Raw genomic sequence first — 14,240 nt, 5'->3', positions numbered from 1 at the left:
ACGATCGTAGCTATTAATAGTGTTGTGCTGCCTTAGTCGACAAATTAAGTTCTGTGATATTGATTGACGCTTCTATCATGCTAGGATGTTTTCCTCCAGCTATTTGTTGCACTGAGTGTGTAATACAAGAAAAAAAAACCCCCCAACATAGTCCACTTTAGAGAGTCATATTGTGTCTTGTGTTTTATGAATGTCTTTGATGCTATTTTCTTCTATTTCTTCTTGAATGGTTTTCTTTTTTGGTTATTAGTTCTGGGTCTTATTTTTCCTCGTCCAGTGCGGCTGGTTGGTAGGCTTTATTGAAAGGTTATTCTTCTTTCCTTTCCTTTGTTTCTGCCGTTTATCTTACTTTTCTCCACCACTAAATGACCACCACTGTTATGAAATGCTTTTCTTTACTCATGCAAAAGTATAAACAGACATCTTCCAGCAATATTTTCAAAACGCACATCTGTGGCGTCAGGTTTCAGGAGGGAGGATGTGGGCGTTGTTTCTTATGTGTGTGTGTGTGTGTGTGTGTGTGTGTGTGCGTGGTGCTTGCGCGCGAGTGCGTGCATGTGTATGCTTTGTGTTTTCTGTGTGTGCATAAATATTGGTTTCTCGTTCTTTGTGCATTTGTGCCCCCACAGATCACCCTTGTTTCAACACTGTTTCTGAACACAGTCTCTACTTTTTAAAGCCACGTGTGAAACGTTACGGTTGAACACATTCAAGTACGACATAACGTTTCGTATACCCGTATCATGCTAATGACATTGTAGAGTTGGAAGATGGGAGAAGTGCAAGCCACGCCTGTTCACACAGCTAGGGGCAAAGCCTTTAGGATTCAGCTAGTCAAGTAGAATCCTAATGAGGAATATTAATCTATAGGCTCCAGCTAGACAAGTAGCATCTACACGAGGATCGTTCATTTGTAAGCTGCGGTTTGGTAGCGATCCGGTATTTTAGTTTCAAGTGAAATGTTACATTTTGTGTTGTCGGTAAGTTTTCTTGGTTTTCCTCAAACTATAAGTAGTTGGCACTGTGACTATAGTACGATCGTAGCTGTTAATAGTGTTGTGCTGCCTTAGTCGACAAATTAAGTTCTGTGATATTGATTGACGCTTCTATCGTGCTAGGATGTTTTCCTCAAACTATTTCTTGCACTGAGTGTGTAATACAAAAAACAACAACAACCCCTACATAGTCCACTTCAGTGAGTCATGTTGTGTCTTGTGTTTCAAGAATTTCTTTGCTGCTAATTTTCTTCTATTTCTTCTTCAGTGTTTTTTTCGTGGTTATTATTTCTTGGTCTTATTTTTCCTCGTGCAGTGCGGCTGGTTGGTAGGCTTTATTGAAAGGTTATTCTTCTTTCCTTTCCTTTGTTTGTTTCTGCCGTTTATCTTACTTTTCTCCACCACTAAATGACCACCACTGTTATGAAATGCTTCTATTTACTCATGCAAAAGTATAAACAGACATCTCCAGCGGAGGGTGACCACTATAGTTTCTTCTCAGAGTAGAAATTATTATTATTATCATCATCATCATCATCATCATCATCATCATCATCATCATCATCATCATCATCATCATCATCATCATCATCATCATCATCATCATCATCATCATTATCATCATTTTTATTATTATTATTATTATTATTATTATTATTATTATTATTATTATTATTATTATTATTATTACTATTACTATTATTATTATTATTATTATTATTATTATTATTATTATTATTATTATTATTATTATTATTTCTGGACGTTTTCTTCATTATATGCTTTGTAATATTCTATTAAATATCTATTAGATGATCCTAATGTTGCAGTTGGTTCGGCAACTCAACTTGTAGGTTCTTTACCTCCCCTTTGCTGTTTCGGTCTGTCTGTATTATTTTTCCCAGCATTAAGTGATCGTTAGTGTCTCGATGTGCTTCTATTTACTTAAACAAACAAACGAACGAACAAACAAACAAACAAACGATCAAACAAAAACTCTCATAATACGATACTACTCTCCTTCTTTTCAGGATCACACTCGTTTTCACACGTGCAAAGGACAGATGCAAACCTACTAGAGGAAGCGCCAAACGACGGCACGGCTGTCGACAAAATTGTACGGTCCAAGGATACCAACCATCATCCTGACTATCGCTTACAAGATAACAGCAACGTTCAAAATGCCGAAGCCCACCGACAAAGAGAGGCAGGTCAAGCATCGCAAACAGGTGCAGAAGCAGATCCGAAAGAACCAAAGAGAGTCCAACCATCGGGGGACTTCCAGTCTTTGCTGTTTCTCATGTGGACGAAAAACGCCACCTCCTCGCAACCAACCACAAATGTTGCCGACAGTGAGCTTTTCTCAAAAGTTCAGCCTCCTGACGAAGGCTTTCGGGAGGAGGTAGAAGAAAAGATGCCATATGTGAGAAAATTAGCTAAAAAATATACGCATGGAAATAGCTTACTTTCTGGTAGCAATGTTGGAAATAATGGACTTTTAGAAGATGGAATAGAAACTGATAGCACATTATTATATTTGACTGAAGACGTTGAGAAAAATGTTGCACTTTCTGATGGCAGATTTCGGGATAAACAGAAGAAAGAAGTTAATAGGGGAAAGGGAAAAACAAAAATAACAAATCAACAGAGGCGTCGACGCTCAGCAACGAGCAAATTCACCGGTCTCGTCGTCGGCTCGTCGAAAAACGGCAAACTGGACGAGTCGGTAAAGACATTGTTGAGCACCTTGTACCAAAAGGTGTGGGAGTTACAATCCGACGTGACCCAACAATTCCAAGCAGCTGGGGGGAAAGATGGAGGGGTAAAATATGCCTCCATTCTGGGCCTATTCCCTTCTTACGTAAAAGACAACTTCCACGGCTGTGAGGAGGAGACGAGTTTCCGTGCTGATAAGACGTACTCGGTGCCGGACGTGAATGCCTTAGGGACTCTGATGGTGCTGCACTGTTTGGCTGAGGCGGCTGTCTACGGGAAGGCGGGCGTCCCGGACGTGGGCAAGATGAGCCGGGCCGTGGAGGCGTTGGAGGAATTTCACACCAGGAATTTGGAGAAGGGCAAGTGAGTAATGGTTAAATCATTTGATAATTCGTCCTGGGTGGTTGGCGCGTAAGCCAACTGTGCTGTGTTTTGCTCCTTCTTGCCTATCAAACTTGAATATGTTGTCCTTATCTCTCCTACGCAGTGGAGGCTTTGGAGAAATTTTAAACCAGGAATTTGGATAAGGAAAAGTGAGTTACCGTTAAATATTCGTCCTGGGTGGTTGATGGATAGGCCTACAGTACTCTGGGGTGTTTTGCTCTTTTTCCCCCCGATCAAACTTAAATATGTTGTCTTATCTCTCCTACGCGATGAAGGCGTTGGAGGAATTTCAACCCAGGAATTTGGATAAGGGAGAGTGAGTAATCGTTAAAGTGTATTAAAAAATAAAAAATAATTCGTCTTTGATGGTTGACTGATGCTCTAGTGTGGTTTCCCCCTTCTTTTCTATCAAACATCTGTCGTCCTTATCTCTCCTCCATGCGGGTAGTTGGAGGGGGTAACTTGCAAATCCTACTTTTTTTTACTTTCCCTCTGTTGCTTCTGTCTATCTGTCTTTCTTTTTCCTAGCACTAAATATCCATTGTAGTGTCGATATTCTTCCCGTCACTCCAACAAACAAACACATTTCTCTTTCTTTATTTTTTAAAGTTGGTTTCTCTTGCGTAGCAACTCTGATCTTCGGCACTTATATGACCTTATTCAGTTGCAAGAGCCGTAGACCTCTTACTAAAACTAAAGTAGAATCTAAATATTTGTCTCACCCTGAAAAATGTGTTTGTTTTGTGGTGGTAGTATTGTTTTTGTCGTGGCTATAGTTGTCTGATTTTCAACATCGTTGTCGTTGTCGTTGTCTTTTTTGTTGTTGTTGTTTCTGTTGTTGTTGTTGCTGTTGTTGTTGTTGTTGTTGTTGTTGTTGTTGTTGTTGTTGTTGTTGTTGTTGTAGATGTTATTGCTGCTGAAGGATACGGGGCAAATCTGATAAGCCCTACGATTTTGCCGTCTGTCTCTTATTTCGTTTCTTCCGTCTTCCTTTGACTCCCTGCAGCGTAACCACTATCTGTATTATCGCTTCTGTTGTCATTGTTGTTCAGCAGGTAGTTGAAGGGCGCCTGTGGTAGGTCCTACTTCTTTCCTTTCCTTCTATTGTTTCTGTCTGTCTGTCTGTCTGTCTGTCTGTCTGTCTGTCTGTCTGTCTGTCTGTCTGTCTGTCTGTCTGTCTGTCTGTCTGTCTAATGTTTCCCAAGAACTAAACGTCAATTTTTTTTGTGTCCACGTGTTTCTCTTTACTCAAGCAAACAAACAAAACAAAAATAGTGGTTGTTCATGTTGTTTTTGTTTTTCTTGTTGTTTTGATTTTGTCCCCATATTTGTTGATATGGTGGATATTTGAAGTGGTTTGTTTGTGCTCTAGTATCGATAAGCATCAGTTTAATATACTATTGTATGTCCTTGCGATCCTTACTTTGCGAGTTTGCATTAATCATGCTAAATCGCCTTAGAACTCAGTGATACCAAACAGTTATGCTTTCATCCATTATTTTTGTGTTCCCTATAATATTATCTTCGTCGTTATGGTATCAGTTATCTTCGAGTACTTTTAACTCCTTGTCGCAGTTGATTTTAATTTATACATACATACCGTTCTTCGTTCTTATAATTACATTTCTCAGCATTTGGTGTCAGTGCTGTTGACACTGTCTACGAAATACTAGAGGTGTACATTGTAAATGAACGTTTGCAGAGGTGTAGACTGAGGTTAAAAAATATCTACTAAAACACGGTGCACATTTTAATGAACTGGTTCGGAAAGATTTCGTTGGAAGGTTCTTGTCGGGTTGGATATACAGACAGATAAGTGGCACTGAACAAACTTGATCTTAGATCTGTTTAATGGATAACTAGCTGAGGCACATGCATAGACTTGAATTATGATACTTTAGAATGCACTGCCATGGACACTATTTTATGAACTCTATTGAAAAGGAAACAAAACCCCAAACCAAACCAACTTTGCGAGGCGTGCTCACCATGAGAAATAAAATGTAGGGCAAAACGCAGGCCTACCTAGAGTCAAGTGCTTACGGCATAGTCTACATATTTCTCCCTTTAACCTTTTGACTTCAGGTGGAGTCAATTAAATATGCCGTCGATAGTGAGCCGGAATTATGTTAAAATGCTCGGTCTTAGATCCAATGCAAGCCAATGGGTCTATGCTGACGTTGAGTAAGTACAGAGAGATTACACAGGTCATGACTGGGCCTGCATTCTTGACCTGACATTCGTACACGTTTTGACTTTGTCTTTTGAAGAGGTCGTCTTTACTTGATTTACTCTTAAACGAAGGGATAGATTAAACATTTTCAGTTTGGTATTCATTTTGAATTTTGCCTGGATGCTAGCCTAAGCCCACTCTTACCAATTTGAGGACCACCAAGGGATCTTTAACGCGCGCAATTTGCACCCGGGACTTCCGATTTTTTTTCGACCTAATTCTAGAAGTTTAGGTGTTGAATTATTCCTACGTTAAGGTCAGCGGTGTGGCTGAAAGGCAGCGGTAAGAAGAAGCAAAGGAGTAGAAGTAAAAAAGGCTGCAGAAAGATTCAGAAGCCAAGAGGAGAGGGTAAACTGGTGACGAAGGGGAGCAGCCGATAGAAAGGCTGCAGAAAGAATCAGGAGCCCAGAGGCAGGGGCAAAGGAGGCGAGGGGGTGGTGGCAGCAACTGGTGACGAAAGCAGCCGATAGAACATGGCTAGAGAGCAGAACGTTAGGCAAAAAGAGAAAATTTTAGAGCAGAAAATTTTCCGTTGTTGTCAGGTTTGGAAGTCATGACGTATTGAATGAGAGGCGAACACCGTAACCTCTATACCACGAGAATCACCTTTTCTCCGTCAACCTTCATCTAGCTCTAGGTTGAGTCAAACGATCCAGATTCCCTCCATAGTGAACCGGAATTACGTTAGAGTGCATGGTCTAAGATATCGTAACACAAGCCAAGGGACCCATGCTGACGTTGAGTAATCGATGAACAATTACACAGGTCATGACTAGTGCTGCATTCTTGACCTGGCATTCATTCAAGTTTTGACTTTGTCTTTTGAAGAGGTTGTCTGTTGATTTACTCTTAACCAAAGGTCGTATCCCACTGACAGAGAAAGATAATAACGTTTAATGTAGGACGACCCATAAATGTATATTATCTTCTCCTCCTTTGCATTCCCCTGCTAGATATCAGGGATAGTCGACTGCTGGTTCTTCAACGTGCGATGCAACTGAATTTTACGTAGTATGCGACACATTTTTATTACTTCGTTGGGCCCTTTGCCTTCAGGTCATCAACTTTTTGATTTTGAAGATACTGCATTATTTGTTATATTAAAATCAACTTAATTCCATTTCGTTGTGAAGTGCACCTTTTGTCTTTAAAGAACCACAAGACGGACAAGGAGGAAAGAGTTGCGAGCTCTCACCTATGACCCGATTGGTTTTTTGCCCTGTATTTATGCCTTCTTAGTGCGCATAATCGCAGCGAAGTTTAAAAAAAAAATAGACAGCAAAGAGCAGCAGTCAGGACAGAGGCCGGTCAAGGATAGCATATTGTGTTCCGACGCCATGTAATCAGGCGCTCGTAAATTTTTGGGTATATTGGTGTCATTTAAAAGCTTGTTCATTTTTCCTGCTTTCAAGGAAAAAAAAACCTTCTCTCTTGAATTGAAGTCGGGATATTTGCGATTGAAGGCGGGGAGGAGCGCCTAGTTTCAAGAGTAAATTAAGCGAGAAAATGGCCGAAAAAGGTTGATGACTTCCATAGCCTGATAGAGTCTTTGGAAACGAAAAAGTATACTTTTATTGTACCTGTAATCAACGCTTTTCAGAAGAATCCACACAGGAATGTATGGACATAAAAGATGTTGAGACAAAAACCTTAATCTTGATAATTATTGCCAAACTGCGGCGAAAAAATGCCGGTTCCTCGACTTCGTTATTATTTACTGGCACCTGATTTTTCCATGATGCCTCACGTAATATCATTATGATTCAAGCCCACGGGACGATCGGATAAGTATGTGCTGAAATCAGAGGAATGTAGATGATTCAGAATCAGGAGGAACTGCGTAAATTAATGTTCCGTGGCTTTTCGTAAGATGATTCACTGGGAGGTGATTGTGGTGGTGGTGTACGATTTTCACTCTAAGAATCTCTCTGTTCCTGACGTGGGCGATATGAGTCAGCTGTGGCTTGTTGGTCAGACTGTTTGCCATCGCTCACAGAATTCACGGTTCGATTCCTTTAAAAAAATGTTGGTTGTTTTTACGCCCCTTATCGACACAATAAATTAGATCATTTAAGGGGGCAGGATTCGGACCCGTGTCTGTCAGGACCAACCCTGGATGAGAGGGATTCAACATCTCAACAGAAGGACCGAGATACTCGATAAAAAATTCTCCCCTCTCAGGAATCGAAGTCGGGTTTCCTGCATGCGATAGGGAAACCCCTAACCACTGCACCACAAACCAAACGTCGGTTTCGATTCCCTCGTAGGAAGTTGTTTGTTGAATCGACTATCTCATTCTGTCATGTGGGTAATTGTTGTATCCCTCTCTTAAAGTTTTTTTTCTTAGTTGAAAGGTCGCCTTAAAAGTGTTTTACCGCACTTCCTACACAATTTTTTCAATGTCACAAAGATACTTCTAGCCAATTGAAAAATAGTTGGCCCACACACGTTATGTCAAAATATTAAGAGCAGGATCGGATAATAAACGCCACAATAGGATGGTTAAAATCTCCCAAATCTTTAAACATCTCTCCTGCAAAACTAACAAAATGTGGCTTACACTAGTACGTGCCAAAGGTTAGATATATTATCTCAAGAGAGCAGCAGGTGAAAAAAAAGAAGGAGGATGGATAAGGACGATAGACGTTTGATAGGAAAAAAAAGACCAAAGAGCACCCTGTGAACCATCCACTTATTATAATACTCTGCCTGAGTTGACACTGGCAGGCAATATCAAAGAAGCCCTAATCCTAATTGATCTAAATTATTTATATGTTGTTTAGGTTAAAACACAATTTACAATTATAATTATTAGGCCTACAATATGAGTCATAAAGTAGGCAAAACTTAGAATACGGGCAACGAAAATTAGGTTAAATGGGAGCTTACTGTACAAGGATTACTATCTCTTTAGCTGTAAAGACCAGTATTAGTATCAAAACGGTATTATGAGAGAGTTATAACTTAAGAGACTCATGGCTTTTGATGGCCGAAAAGGAAATATTACAGCATCGTTAACTCAACTGAGCTGAAAACGAGTTAAAGATAAATGAATCTCGAAATACGAGCAACGAAAATAATATTGAATAGAAGGTTAAAGGACATGGTATACAGTCACTTTAGCTGTAAAGACCAGTGTTAGTTCTGAAAAGGTGGTATGGGTAGGGTCATGTCTAATGAGACTCATGGTCTTTTGTATGCCAAAATATATAGCGCTTTCAACTCTACTGGGCTGTTAACAATACGACATTAATAAATAGAACACTTTGAATTTTTTTCTACAAAGTTCTCAAACTTGAAGCTTTCTTAATAAAATCCTAACGTTTCAAATTGTTCCATATTTTTGTACGTTTATAAGTTTATCTATTGGTATAGCTCCAGTTGGATTGCTGAAAGTTATCGTTTGTAAGGTTTCCATCCTCTGCTAGTCTGCAATTGATGGTTGGAGGGCGCCACTGGTAGGTTTTACTTCCTTATTTTTCCTCTGTTGTTTCTGTCTGTCTGCCTGTCTTATTTTTTCCTTTTCCCAGCACTAAATGACCATTATTGTGTCGATGTGCTACTCTTTTCTCAAACTAACGAAACAAACAAATCGTTTTTCTCTCTCTCTCTCTCTCTCTCTCTCTCTCTCTCTCTCTCTCTCTCTCTCTCTCTCTCTTTATCTCTCTCCGTAAGTAAAATACGACGGCATTTACTTTGTTGTTGTTGTTTGTTTGTATGTTTGCTTGTTTGTTGTTGTTGTTGAGTTCCCGTTTTAATCCTTTTTGGTGTGGCGGTTGATGGGTGCTCTGGTGTAGATTTTTTCTTCCTTTTCTGTAAAACCCCCCCAAAAAACAACAACAACAAAAAACAAGACAAACTCACGTCCATATCTCGGCTCCATCTTGTTGTGTATGTTACTTTATAGTAACACATCTAATTTTCGTCGCTTATGTGAGCTATTTGTGTTGCAAGAGAAAGCAAACCTACTATTACTAAAACTGAAACTAAAACCACAACAATTTGTGGATGGTCGGATGGCGCCACTGGTATGCTCCATTTCTTTTTTTCCTTCTGTTGTGTCTGTCTATCTGTCGTGTTTCGTCCCTGCACTATTATTACCATTACCTGTTGTTTCTGTCTGTCTTTCTTTTTCGCAGCACTAAATTACCATTTTTGTGTCAATGTGCTTCTCTTTTCTAAAACAGCACCTGGACATGGATGGCTGGTGCCTCTATAAATAAATCATTGATGGTCTGGTCTGTGCTGCTATTTACTCAAACAAACAAACAAGCAAGCAAACAAACAAACTCAAATTCCACAGAATTGAGTAAACGTTTCTCGAATTTTACTCACTGAAATAGGCAGGTGATGTGGTGATTTTGTTCACGTACGTGACCAAAACGTTTTTGTCTCGTCTTTTTTTTTAACCTAGCCGCATGTTGTTTTTGCTGTTGTTGTTTTTGCTGTTGTTATTTTTGCTGTTTTGCTGTTGTTGTTTTTGCTGTTGTTGTTTTTGTAGTTGTTGTTGTTGTCTTGTGTGTGTGTATGTGTGTGTGTGTGTTTGTGTGTGTGTGTGTGTGTGTGTGTGTGTGTGTGTGTGTGTGCGCGTGTGTGTGTGTGTGGGAGCATATCCCTTCGAATTGTTTGGAGCCCCGAAGAATGTGCTCTTCACCAGGGCCACCGCCTCTCTTTGGTATCGGATGAGGCAGTCCAACCTCCCTGAATTCTCCCCAAAGAGATGCCACCGCCGGACCCCCATGACGGGGCATCACGGGGCATCTCTGCAGCCAATACTCCAAATCTTGGGACTCCTCGCTGCATAATGGACATATGGGTTCTGATGTTTTGTCTATAATATTTTTGTAGGCCCGCAGCCCAGAGAATTGACCAATCCTGATTTTTGCCAGTACTGACTGGCCGCCGCAGGACTTAATTTGTGCCTCCCATTCTAAGTATATTGCCCCGTATATTTCCTTCGTCCGCATGTGGGATATAAGAAGGTCTTTTGTAATCAGTTTTATCTAAGCGCACGAACTTCCATACGCAATTTGGCGGCCTGGGCCTGGCAGCGCTGTTGCCTGTTTGGCATTGCAGTCAGCGAGGTGTTTGTCGAGGATCTCGCAGTGACCTGGGATCCACTTGCTGTATTATTTATGCGTAGTTGCATTTAGTAGAGAGATGGTAATGTTCCTACGAGTGCCATGCCTAGCGATTGGCGAACAGCGAAGATAGCGACCGAGTTGGATGCATCACATTGTTTGTCGTTTCGGTCAATAGCCATTTCCAAGGCCTTCCTCTCTTCCCCGAAAGGGCACTTTAATAGAACGCCTTTCCCTCTGCTGTTTATGTCGTGTTTCTTTCTTGTATTATTATTAAGACCGTTGCTGTGTCGATGTGCTCCTCTTTACTCAAATTTAAACTCCGCGAGTGGTTGGAGGGCGCTTTTGGCAGGTCCAATTTGCTTACCTTCCCTCTGTCTTTTCTGTCTGTCTGTTAGTCTTTCTTTTTCGCAGCACGAAATTACCATTATTCTGTCGATGTTTTTCTTTTTGTTGTTGTTGTCTTTTTCCTTTTAGCCACATGCGTGTACGTGCTTGTTTTTTTGTTAAGATCCAATAATCGTTTTGCTGCGTTTTATTTATAAACATTCAATATTCATTCATCAGTTCTTTCCAGCAAATTCGTCAGTTTGCTAGCATCAAAATCAGTCTGGTACATTTCTTTTGACCGCCATTATACATACTGCATATAATATATAATGTATGTATGTATGTATATTACTATGTCTTTCATTTATTCCCCAGTACCATTATGACAATGTGGCCAGAAAAACTTAGAAAGGATGAGTCTGGTTGGGTGATCTATCCTGAGAACTTAGCACAGGCTCCAGTCAAGGGCGGTACCACGCTGAACAAGTTGCAGACTCTTGTGAAAAAATCAGAATCGTGTACCACGGCAAAGACCGGTTTGAAGAAGATAAAAGAATGCAAGTAGGTGATTTCAATTATGTATTCCAGTTTTAATCGGAGGGTAAAGGGGTGGAGGTGGGGGGAGGGGGGGGGGGGTGTTGGGAGAGGGGAGGGGAGAGATGAACTTATCAACTTTGCAACTTTGCTTTGTTTTGTTTTGTCTTATGTTGGATTTTCTCCTGGAATTATAATTAGAAAACAGTTCTGGTTGTATTAGAATCTCTTTAAAATCACCAGCACTTGAGTGGTTAGCGAGTCCAGGCTTGCAGTGTCAAGCATACGTCGATGACACGTCTTTCAGGTAGGTAATCAAGGGTGAGTCCTTCTGAAAGACACAATATAGCTAGCTAAAAAGAAAACCCCAAAACAAAACCCCCACAAAAAACCCAGCAACAAGCAAGACACTGCTCAGTGGTAACCAGCAATGGCGTGCTTGTAGTACATCTATATGTTTCAGTACGTTTTGGTAGGTATATATCTATGAATCGGTGTATTTATGCACATGTACCGTATCTATGTATTTCATAATATAACATGGTGCACCTTTGTAAAATAAATTTCACCACAGAGACCAATGTTAAATTTAATTCTGATTTATTTATTTTACACAACATAACATGATAAACGGAACAATAATGTAAAAACGGCTTATGAAGTCCGACCCTAAAGCAAAGGTATAGCTTCTGTCTTCATTACTTACTTTACGTTTTGCTTCCCAACCTCTACATTTCAATACCCACCTGCATTAAAAAAATAAATAGCATTTGAAAAAACAATAATGATCAAACCGAAAGAAACAAAACCAGATACACAATGCAATGGATATTTTTAATTTTCAACCTTAAAACAACGAGCAAACGCTATTATTATTATACGAAACAATAGTCAGAGACGAAGAAAAAAAGAAATCAGAAGCCCACTTTTTATTTACACAGGTTATGTGCTGACCACTACAACACCTCTCTTGCTGATGCTGTTTATGACGTCAGCACACCGCCTGATTTGATGACGTCATTTTCCAATCTGGCTCTTGGCTCACTTTTCCGCGCCAAGTTTAAAGGTGGAGATGGAAAGGATCAGTCTGTATTCAGGGTTCGTAATTTACATTTTTTCCCCCTTGTTTGTGACAAGTGGGCGGTTGGACGGCGCCACTGGTAGGTCCTACTTCTTTACTTTCCCTCTGTTTTTTCCTGTCTGTGTCTGTCTTACTTTCTCTTGCACTGAATGGCCGTTATGGTGTCAATGTTCTCCTCTCTACTCAACAACAACAACAACAACAACAACAGCAACAGCAACAGCAACAGCAACAACAACAACAACAACAATAACAACAACAACAACAATAACAACAACAATAACAACAACAACAGCACCATTGCTTGAGCTTCATAGTAGGTTTTTTTTCTTCCTTTGTCTGTTTTTGTTACAAGTACAGTGATATTGATATTAGCTTAAACTGAAATCTGTAAGGACCGCTGGATTTCCATCCGTTTAACCGTGTTTTCGGTTTAGAGAATTCGCCCAAACACAAGGGGGGAAATTAATCGTGGATTTAATTTTCTTTCGATTCACTGCTGTTTTAGGCTCAAACACGTTCGGTTTAAGCGGACTCCACAGTGCATGTTTCAATTTGTTTTAGGTTTTGTCGTTGACACCTTAATTTAATGTTACATTTGATCTTGTTGCAAACAATAATAAGAAGAGTCATAATATTTTATTTATATGATAATAAAAGCTTACAGGTAGTTTTCTTTCACTCTTCAACCTTTCATTTGGTTGAAATCTTGTTTCTCGAAAGCATGGAAATGGATAAGGCGATCTGAAGACAGGTAGACTGAAGCATGCATAAAATTGACGAATAAGAAACAAAGGAGAACAAAATGAAAGAAAGCAGACCTGCTACATCAAAATTGATCGTATCTTAACTTTGTTGTTTCTGTCTTTTTATGTATCTGAGTAGCCTTGTGTACCGCGCGTGTTAATGGGGTTAATCTATCCCTCCAACTGAACCAACTTTGTGTATTACATGTTTATTTGTTATTTAGTTTGAGAGGAAAGTTGTTTGTGGTTATGGGCGCAAAAGCGCTCTCTCTCTCTCTCTCTCTCTCTCTCTCTCTCTCTCTCTCTCTCTCTCTCACCCTCTCTGTCTATCACACTCTCTCTCTAAACACACACGCACATACAATATAATTTATAATACTAGCTGGGCCCCCTTTCGATGAAAGGAATGATCGGTGCATTAACATTGCTTTTGGGAGATTTAGATCTAGAGAGTCTCCATCATTTTGTTGTTGTTCTAGACCACCCCGACTTTTGCGAGGGCGAGAGGTTAAAACTGTAGGACGTCGTTTTCTTTTGGGCATGGTCAGGCGCTATGCTCTAGATCTAGATTCTAATCTAAGACCTGTTGACGTTGTTCCCAGTAGCACGAAAAAGAATTTGACAAAGGAGTTCAGAAAAACCGATGATGGGCATCAAACCAAAGAGAGTAAATAACAAGATGGGCCACTCAGTCAAAAAAGTGTCCGCAGGAAGTTCGCTCTTTGCCTCAGATGGCGCTGCACTCTGTTTTGAAGCTCTCTTTCGTTTTTCCAGAAGAAGAATAGGAATAGCACCTCCTTGCGTGCGCAGATCGACTGCTGTTCATCAGCAATTCGGGTTCGTTCAGTGCGGAGTTTTAGGTTTTTAAAAATTTTAATGACCTCTCGCCTTTCATTCTAAAGTCAAATTAAACGAAGAAAACAATCACCCTTTCCTCCGGAAGATTTTTTTTTGTCAGCGTAACCATTAAAAAAAGCGTTCTTCCGAAATTCATTAAAAAACTTGCTAGTTTCACCAGATTTTTAAAACTCAAGAAGGATAACTCTGTTCGCAAAAGGTGCGCTTTTGCGAAGAGGGCGCCACCGAATTTTGAGGACACTTTTTTAATTGCCTCAAAGAGAGAAGTGGCCCCTCTTGTTA

General features: G+C 40.1%; 1 protein-coding gene across 1 annotated transcript in view; it reads left to right on the top strand.

Moving 5' to 3' along the window:
- LOC101855520 (GATA zinc finger domain-containing protein 14) overlaps window positions 1-14,240 on the top strand; it is a 48,624-nt gene that overhangs the window by 27,644 nt on the left and 6,740 nt on the right. Inside the window, exons 3-5 of the mRNA XM_035972114.1 lie at window positions 2,027-3,074; window positions 11,115-11,300; window positions 12,215-12,371. Of these exons, the coding sequence (XP_035828007.1) occupies window positions 2,027-3,074; window positions 11,115-11,300; window positions 12,215-12,371 (1,391 nt within the window). The remainder of the gene's footprint in view (window positions 1-2,026; window positions 3,075-11,114; window positions 11,301-12,214; window positions 12,372-14,240) is intronic.

The sequence above is a fragment of the Aplysia californica genome, unplaced genomic scaffold (assembly GCF_000002075.1).
Source record: "Aplysia californica isolate F4 #8 unplaced genomic scaffold, AplCal3.0 scaffold00581, whole genome shotgun sequence".
NCBI lineage: Eukaryota > Metazoa > Mollusca > Gastropoda > Aplysiida > Aplysiidae > Aplysia > Aplysia californica.
This window is presented reverse-complemented; position numbering and strand designations above follow the sequence as displayed.